We start from the raw sequence: 9,778 nt of genomic DNA, 5'->3' as shown, positions 1-9,778 counted from the left end.
TTGTTCTAACAACTAACGGGAAAAACAGCCAGCACCACAAAGAGAAGCTCTGTTTGGTCTGGAGAAAGTATAAAGATAAATTTAATCTTCAAGTTACAATTATATAACTCAGTAGAGTCTAATGATCCTGCTTCCAAGTCAATTTGGAAGGTCAAACTCTATTAGAATATTTAACTCCCTTTCCATTTAAATGCTCTGCCAAAAACCTGTCAAATAATTATTTGTATAGCTATTTCAAGCAGGGCCAGAATACTTTTTTCTAAATATGGATAGCTGACATAAATAATCCAGCGAAATATGTCCTCGGGCAGCCATTATTAAAAGCTTAATGTATTTTGTTCCAGCAGGGTTGAGGGTTCCTTAGGGCTGGACGAATTGCAGGCTTTGGATGGTGTTGGTGTAGGTAATTAATTATCGTGGAATTGACTCTTTGTAATAATATTTATTAATAAAGAAAAACTTATTTATTATATCATGTAAATCATAGTTATATAATGGTATATGTCTTTAAGATAATAGAACTGTAATGAGGGTATCAAGTATTCTAAATATTGATAATGAAAATTCTATAATCACATATGATGATCATTTTAGAAATATTTGCAGCCCAGTATTAATCTTCAAGTTACAGTTGTATAACTCAGTACAGTGTAATGATCCTGCTTCCAAGTCAATTTGGAAGGTCAAACTCTATTAGAATATTTAACTCCCTTTCCATTTAAATGCTCTGCCAAAATCCTGTCAAATAATTATTTATATAGCCTATTTCAAGCAGGGCCAGAATACTTTTTTTCTAAATATGAATAGCTGACATAAATAATCCAGCCAAATATGTCCTCGGGCACTCATTATTAAAAGCTTATCCACTTAATGTATTTCATATAGATGATAATCCCAGTGTCTGTGGAACAAATCCTCTAACGAATGGTAGTGCATGTGATCCTTAGACTTGAGATCACCAGAACGTCTTGTGCACCGATTGGTATAGTTTGATACTAGCTTAACGTAGTTCTATTTAGAGCTATCAATACGGTAGTGATTGGTTGTAGCAAGGAGTGTATCAAGACTATGGTGGATCGACAAATGATTCATCATTCCCAGGTACGAGAGAATTTATCTCACAGTGCAATTCAGTTAATGACAATGACACTAAATCTGTGATCACAGTGGGATTGAGTTGTTGCTGAATCTAATTTATTATTCCGGTCATTGGTCTAGTAACTGAATACAAATATATCAAGGATAATATAGGTTGACACTATTTCTATACCACAGTCTCAATGAGATAACAGATGATGAAAAGATTTGATTGCACGGTAACCATATCTTTGACAGGTAGCTATTTCGCTGAATTTGAATCTATCGGGTGGTCATGATATCTTACTAGGGGTCAATCTTGGTCTATGTGTAGTGAGACGATTGATTGATGTCAATCGCGATACTACTCACTACTGGTATGATGAGGAGCCTACGGGTCACACACTAAGGAGACAGTTTAAGGATGGTTAACTATGGAAGGGTATATTCATCTTTTGGATGAAATAGCATATTGTCAATTTTACTGTGTAATTAATTTTACTTAGGTTATAGCCCGTGTCCAATTTTATTATTGGAATAATTTAGCAAAATTACAAGTTTAATTATTGAAGTTAATATTAATATTTAACTAAATAATTAAACAGAGACTTATATGCGATTCCACCTAAGTTTGGGTTGATATTTTGCTTTTTATATCAAGGAAGCAAAAGTTAGGTTTTAAAAGATTACTTCATTCTTGGCCGTGAGTGATTTTGAGAGAAATATTTTCTCTCTTCATTTTCTTCACTCTTTCTTCCAAACATTGAATCCTTAAAGCCAAAGATTGATTCTAGCAAAATCAATTTTTGGTCTCTGTTGTACTGTCTTCATGTGGACGATGTGAGTTCGATTCTACTCTTTGATCGATAGCGAAATCGCATTCAGAGATATTTGAAGGTTTCTCCAAATGTGCGTGTGATTTCTGATCCTTGTTTGGATTAATGTCATATTTGTTCTTTTCAATTTAAGCATATAAAATATATACATATCAGACCCTGATCTTGGGTTTTTTAGAGTAATCGATGAAAAAAAATTTCGTTTTTCCGTTGTGTTTACCCATCGATTTACTTATAGATGGATCATAGATATAATGAGTAAACGACATGTTCTCACCCAAGGTTTAGCGAAAACCCAAGTTACCACCCATGGTTTCATAAATTCCATATTCTCACTCTTAAATTAACTGAAAAACGTTTAATTTAACGGATAAAGGGTAAAATGGTCATTTATACCATAATAAGTCTGAAATACAAATTTCAAAATGACCCTCCATATCTTGAATTTCTCTCACAAGCACCATCTCTCTAACATTTCTTTCATGGCGGCCAGACTTGGCCTTTGCGTGGGCCAAAAAGCAGCAGCCAAATGGCTGTTTCTTGGCCCTCTCGGTGGCCAGAATTTGGCCGTCGCATGAGGGCTTTGTGGCCTCAAAATCCAGCCGCCATGAGGCCCTCGCGCGACATCCAAAATCTAGCCACCACAAGGGCCAAGAAGCAGTAGCCAAATGGCTACTTCTTGGTCCTCACGGTGGCCAGATTTTGGCTGCTACGTGAGGGCCTCGTGGCAATCAAAGCTTGGGGTGGTGGGGGTTTTAGAGAGGGGATGTTGGTGGATCAAAAGGTGGTGTCGAGGTGGGTATTTGTCGCTAGAATTGGCTGGAAATCAGCAAGAAGCACGCGATTCCACTAAGCAGCAGCCGACGATTTGGTAGTGTAGAGGGGCAGAGATGATAGGGATTTCGATGAGAGACGTGAGGGGATGTGTTTGGTGGTGTCGGGGCATTCCAAAGACATCAGAGTTAGGCCAATTTGGTCAGAAAACGGTGATCGCAAGGCAGAGGAGGTCACTAGTGGCAGTGCAAATCCAGTGCAATTGGGCCAAATTTTGGTCAAAGAGCAGCTGGGGGAGTTCAAACGATGTTGGGGGAGTGATTCATGCTAGGTTTAGTGGATCTTCTGGCGAGGAAGCAACCAAAATGGTTGTTGGAATTTATGAATCCATGGGTGGGTTTTGTCAAGGACAATAGGGTAATAGCACTCAACATTCACCCACGGTGTTCATTTAAGGGTGGAAATATGGGATTTATGAAACCAAGGGTGGTAACCTTCAATTTTGGCTAAACCTTGGGTGGGAACATGTCGTTTAATCTAGATATAATTGATAATGACAAAATTATTAAAAACAATAGAAAGAAAACTGCAAGAGAGTGTAGAAAAGGAAAATGTTCAATACAATTTCTTAAAAATTGCGATCCCAATTTGCAAATGTCATTACTTATCGCTGTTATAATGCTAGCATTTAATTAAATGCCTATTCTCACATTTCATTCTCCCTATCCCACGAAATTCGGACGCTCCCATGAGACTCGGGTGACCGAGATGTGCCGTGTGTAAAACCATAAAACCCGTGAATATGCTTTTATGTATAAACTTTCATAAAACCTTCTTTTTAATTCATCATTAAAAAATCTTCGCGGAAAGTGGATGAATGTTGGTGTGAAACTTTTCAAGTAATAAATTGTCTTTAGGACAAGCTTTGGGTGGGAAGATGTCATTCGGCCTTAGTGTTATTGTATATATTTTTATGTTTTTAGGCATCTTTCATAAAAGTATCAAAATCCTTTAATGAAATATAAAATATATTTTTTTTTTCATCTAAATTTATGTTTTACTGAAAAAGAGATTTTTACTGTGAAAACACCTTTAGTCACATTGTAACTCATATGCTAAAAAAATTATATAACACAGTTAGTGAGAAGATGGAGAAAGAGAGTCAATGGATTCACATTTTATTGTCTTTGCTTCACTTAACAATTTTATGCAGTTTCAAAAAGATGACTTGGAGTTTATATCACATTCAAATTTCTGATTTAATAAACAAAAATAAAAATCATTACAGAAGATTTAGATTTTTATCTTCACAAACCACAACTAATTTGAATTTCCATATCCATGTGTAATAACACCAACCGGTCAAACAGTGAGGCTTGGAGTATTATCGTTTTCAATGAACCCAGCCACCTCTTCCAAGTATTTGGTACGTAACTCCATGTTCCCAAAAATCTCTCTCATGGCCCATGCATTTGCCCTCAGTGGCTCGCCCTCTGTCTCAATTAAAACTCGCCCAATGGACGTAGCCACCGACTCACTTGTAAATGACCCATCTCCCTCATCTCTATCAATTTCTAACCCTACCCGCCCATGCATCATCCTTGCGACCAACCCCGTATCCGAACCCCCTGTAAGCATGATCAGTGGCCGCCCCAATCCAAGCGCCTCAATAACTGAACTCCAACCGCTGTGAGTCAAGAAACCACCAACCGATGAGTGAGCCAAGATCCTTAGTTGAGGTGCCCAATCCATCCATATCAAGCCCTGACCCGAAACCCGACCTTCAAACCCGAGCGGAACTTGATCCGAACCCATCTTCCCTTCAACAAGTGGCCGTTTTTTAACCACCCAAATAAAAGGCAACCCAGATTTTTCTAAGCCATAAGCCAACTCGTGCATAAGTTCTTGACTCAGAGTCAACTCAGTACCGAGTGCAACATAAACCACAGATCTCTCCTCCTTATTGTCAAGCCAGTCTTTTAACACTTGCCATTTTCCATCCGTCACGGTATAAGCTTGCAGTGATGGTGGTAATAAGCTGACCGGAAGTACTGGTTTTTCTAAAAGTTTTCTGTATACAGTAAAAGCTTCAGGCTCAAACTCAGGGCAGCTCCTCACAATCAGGGCTCCGCAATCTTTAAGCACCGTTCCAAGACGGTAAAAGTCAGACACCGAGTCCATGCACTCCTGGTGACCCGTCGCCTCGTGGAGCTTGAACTTGATATTAGAATCAAAGTTTATCCACTGGGGGACTACCGTGAAGTCCTCGGGTTTCTGACGGTGACCATCGATTAAATCTGAGGGTGGGCCGAAAAAACAGCAGGTGGTAGCGCTGAATATGCTGAAGAAAACTGTCTTGATACCTAGTTGAGCGGCGGCACTGGGTAACCAGTAGGAGGCAAAGTCTTGAATGATCCAAGTGACTTGTGAATATTTGAGGAAGTTTATTAAAGGGAACTGGAGCAAGTCGTGAGCTTGTTTGAGATAAGGGACTTTTTGAATGGGTAAATCTGCGGTGGACTCAACTCCTTGTGGTAAGCCTTGAACGTGAGGCAAAGGAAGTTGAACAAAGTTTAGATGGGAAGATAAGTTATTAGGGATCTGAGGGAGACGATTAATGTTGTTTGGGGTGGAGATGAAGTAGACATGATAACCCTTTTCACCTAAGAACTTAGCCACCTGAAAAAATGGCATAATGTGACCGTAAGCTAACCATGGGAACAATGCAATGTGAAGCTTTACTTTGTCGTCCATGGCCGCTGATGTTGTTGAATGGTAGTAAGAGTGATTGGGATTTGTGAAACAGAAACCAAAATATGAGTTTTTTTTTTCTTTTTTTATACAGAGAAAATCTATTCTAACCAATTATTCATTAACATCTGTCAAGTATATTGAAAATATTATACTAACTAGTTAGGAGAAAACCTTTTTCCAAGAATTCTATCCTAACTCATGCCATTAGTCACTATCACCACGTCTTCCTCTACATCGCCTACGTCACTATCAGTCTATCACAACCTCCAACACTGCTTCAGCGTCCATTTTTTCCTGTTAATAACACCTCCACAACCGCATTAGCCGCCCTTTTCCCAGCCTCCGACATCAGACCCCCCATGTTCCAGTTAACTGTGTTCCAATTTCCCAATGAGCAAATATATAATCAATAAAAAAATTTAAACATTTAATGATAAACTTATGAGTTTTTGAAATTTATTCCATATGAAACTCAACCATCAATTTTCAGTCTTATTTTTGGATGATAGATTGTACTCGGTATTTATCTTCAAGTTACATTATTATAACTCAGTAGAGTCTAATGATCCTGCTTCCAAGTCAATTTGGAAGGTCAAACTCTATTAGAATATTTAACTCCCTTTCCATTTAATGCTCTGCCAAACCTGTCAAATAATTATTTGTATAGCTATTTCAAAGCGGGCCAGAACTTTTTTCTAAATATGGATAGCTGCATAAATAATCCAGCGAAATATGTCCTCGGGCAGCCATTTAAAAGCTTAATGTATTTTGTTCCAGGGTTGAGGGTTCCTTAGGGCTGGACGAATTGCAGGCTTGGATGGTGTTGGTGTAGGTAATTAATTATCGTGAATTGACTCTTTGTAATAATATTTATTAATAAGAAAAACTTATTTATTATATCATGTAAATCATAGTTATATAATGGTATATTCTTTAAGATAATAGAACTGTAATGAGGGTATCAAGTATTCTAAATATTGATAGAAAATTCTATAACACATATGATGATCATTTTAGAAATATTTGCAGCCCAGTATTAATCTTCAAGTTACAGTTGTATAACTCAGTACAGTGTAATGATCCTGCTTCCAAGTCAATTTGGAAGGTCAAACTCTATTAGAATATTTAACTCCCTTTCCATTTAATGCCTGCCCAAAATCCTGTCAAATAATTATTTATATAGCCTATTTCAAGCAGGGCCAAATACTTTTTTCTAATATGAATAGCTGACATAAATAATCCAGCCAAATATGTCCTCGGGCACTCATTATTAAAGCTTATCCACTTAATGATTTCATATAGATGATAATCCCAGTGTCTGTGGAACAAATCCTCTAACGAATGGTAGTGCATGTGATCCTTAGACTTGAGATCACGAACGTCTTGTGCACCGATTGGTATAGTTTGATACTAGCTTAACGTAGTTCTATTTAGAGCTATCAATACGGTAGTGATTGGTTGTAGCAAGAGTGTATCAAGACTATGGTGGATCGACAATGATTCATCATTCCCAGGTACGAGAGAATTATCTCACAGTGCAATTCAGTTAATGACAATGACACTAAATCTGTGATCACAGTGGGATTGAGTTGTTGCTGAATCTAATTTATTATTCGGTCATTGGTCTAGTAACTGAAACAAATATATCAAGGATAAATAGGTTGACACTATTTCTATACCACAGTCTCATGAGATAACAGATGATGAAAAGATTTGATTGCACGGTAACCATATCTTGACAGGTAGCTATTTCGCTGAATTTGAATCTATCGGCATGATATCTTACTAGGTCAATCTTGGTCTATGTGTAGTGAGACGATTGATTGATGTCAATCGCGATACTACTCACTACTGGTATGATGAGGAGCCTACGGGTCACACACTAAGGAGACAGTTTAAGGATGGTTAACTATGGAAGGGTATTCATCTTTTGGATGAAATAGCATATTGTCAATTTTACTGTGTAATTAATTTTACTTAGGTTATAGCCCGTGTCCAATTTATTATTGGAATAATTTAGCAAAATTACAGTTTAATTATTGAAGTTAATATTATATTTAACTAAATAATTAAACAGAGACTTATATGCGATTCCACCTAAGTTTGGGTTGATATTTTGCTTTTTATATCAAGGAAGCAAAAGTTAGGTTTAAAAGATTACTTCATTCTTGGCCGTGAGTGATTTTGAGAGAAATATTTTCTCTCTTCATTTTCTTCACTCTTTCTTCCAAACATTGAATCCTTAAAGCCAAGATTGATTCTAGCAAAATCATTTTGGTCTCTGTTGTACTGTCTTCATGTGGACGATGTAGTTCGATTCTACTCTTTGATCGATAGCGAAATCGCATTCAGAGATATTTGAAGGTTTCTCCAAAGTGCGTGTGATTTCTGATCCTTGTTTGGATTAATGTCATATTGTTCTTTCAATTTAAGCATATAAAATAATACATATCAGACCCTGATCTTGGGTTTTTAGAGTAATCGATGAAAAAAAATTTCGTTTTTCCGTTGTGTTTACCCATCGATTTACTTATAGATGATCATAGATATAATGAGTAAACGACATGTTCTCACCCAAGGTTTAGCGAAAACCCAAGTTACCACCCTGGTTTCATAAATTCCATATTCTCACTCTTAAATTAACTGAAAAACGTTTAATTTAACGGATAAGGGTAAAATGGTCATTATCCATAATAAGTCTGAATATAACAATTTCAAATGACCCTCCATATCTTGAATTTCTCTCACAAGCACCACTCTCTAACATTTCTTTCATGGCCCAGACTTGGCCTTTGCGTGGGCCAAAAAGCGCACAATGGTGTTCTTGGCCCTCTCGTGGCCAGAATTTGGCCGTCGCATGAGGGCTTTGTGGCCTCAAAACCAGCCGCCTGAGGCCCTCGCGCGACATCCAAAATCTAGCCAACACAAGGGCCAAGAAGCAGTAGCCAAATGGCTACTTCTTGGCCTCACGGTGGCCAGATTTTGGCTGCTACGTGAGGGCCTCGTGGCAATCAAAGCTTGGGGTGTGGGGGTTTTAGAGAGGGGATGTTGGTGGATCAAAAGGTGGTGTCGAGGTGGGTATTTGTCGCTAGAATTGGCTGGAAATCAGCAAGAAGCACCGATTCCACTAGCAGCAGCCGACGATTTGGTAGTGTAGAGGGGCAGAGATGATAGGGATTTCGATGAGAGCGTGAGGGGTGTGTTTGGTGGTGTCGGGGCATTCCAAAGACATCAGAGTTGGCCAATTTGGTCAGAAAACGGTGATCGCAAGGCAGAGGAGGTCACTAGTGGCAGTGCAAATCCAGTGCAATTGGCCAAATTTGGTCAAAGAGCAGCTGGGGGAGTTCAAACGATGTTGGGGGAGTGATTCATGCTAGGTTTAGTGGATCTTCTGGCGAGGAAGCAACCAAATGGTGTTGGAATTTATGAATCCATGGGTGGGTTTTGTCAAGGACAATAGGGTAATAGCACTCAACATCCACCACGGTGTTCATTTAAGGGTGGAAATATGGGATTTATGAAACCAAGGGTGGTAACCTTCAATTTTGGCAAACCTTGGTGGGAACATGTCGTTTAATCTAGATATAATTGATAATGACAAAATTATTAAAAACAATAGAAAGAAAACTGCAAGAGATGTGAGAAAAGGAAAATGTTCAATACAATTCTTAAAAATGCGATCCCAATTGCAAATGTCATTACTTATCGCTGTTAATGCTAGCATTTAATTAAATGCCTATTCTCACATTTCATTCTCCCTATCCCACGAAATTCGGACGCTCCCATGAGACTCGGGTGACCGAGATGTGCCGGTTGTAAACCATAAATGCGAGCCTGTACAGTTTTAAGGCTTTGAGCATGGAGATTTTGGCGTAAACCACTATTCTATTAACAGTTTCGGCTGTAATTATTTTTCTTCCGAGTTCTTGGAAAAACTTATATGGGATAAGCTTACCACCTTATCATGCAATGTGGTAAGACTGCCCACTAATACATGGCCATGTGTTCAGACAATTAAATTAAAATCTTTTTTATTTTTCTTTTTAACTGTTAAAAAGAAGTTAGATTTTGACTGTACTATTTACTTTCTCTCTCATCCCACCCCAATTGTCGATCAATTTCTATTCTCAATCAGTTTTCCGTTTGCCCTTTATTCGTCAATCTTCATTATTCTCTATCAACTCTTTGCAGTTAAAGTATTTTACATGTAGAGAGTAAAAGATAGAATTATTCGAATGACGCATCAATTTCATTTATTTATCGCAGCAGCTGAAGAGCTGTGACAATCACTGAAATATACTAACCGATTACATTCTGTTTCACTGCAATTTGTACCC

At 38.0% G+C, this 9,778-nt stretch overlaps 1 protein-coding gene across 1 annotated transcript; it reads right to left on the bottom strand.

The window, feature by feature from the left end:
* Positions 1-3,836: 3,836 nt before the first annotated feature.
* LOC116113687 (UDP-glycosyltransferase 91C1-like) lies at positions 3,837-5,518 on the bottom strand. Its single transcript, XM_031399845.1, has one exon. It carries the CDS (start codon positions 5,439-5,441, stop codon positions 4,050-4,052), a length of 1,392 nt encoding a protein of 463 aa, XP_031255705.1. The 5' UTR covers positions 5,442-5,518; the 3' UTR covers positions 3,837-4,049.
* Positions 5,519-9,778: the final 4,260 nt, after the last annotated feature.

Source organism: Pistacia vera, unplaced genomic scaffold (assembly GCF_008641045.1).
Source record: "Pistacia vera cultivar Batoury unplaced genomic scaffold, PisVer_v2 Contig688, whole genome shotgun sequence".
NCBI lineage: Eukaryota > Viridiplantae > Streptophyta > Magnoliopsida > Sapindales > Anacardiaceae > Pistacia > Pistacia vera.
This window is presented reverse-complemented; position numbering and strand designations above follow the sequence as displayed.

What these genes read in the sequence shown, in the direction of transcription:
- LOC116113687 (XM_031399845.1), bottom strand. Translation starts at nt 5,441, where the DNA reads ATGGACGACAAAGTAAAGCTTCACATTGCATTGTTCCCATGGTTAGCT.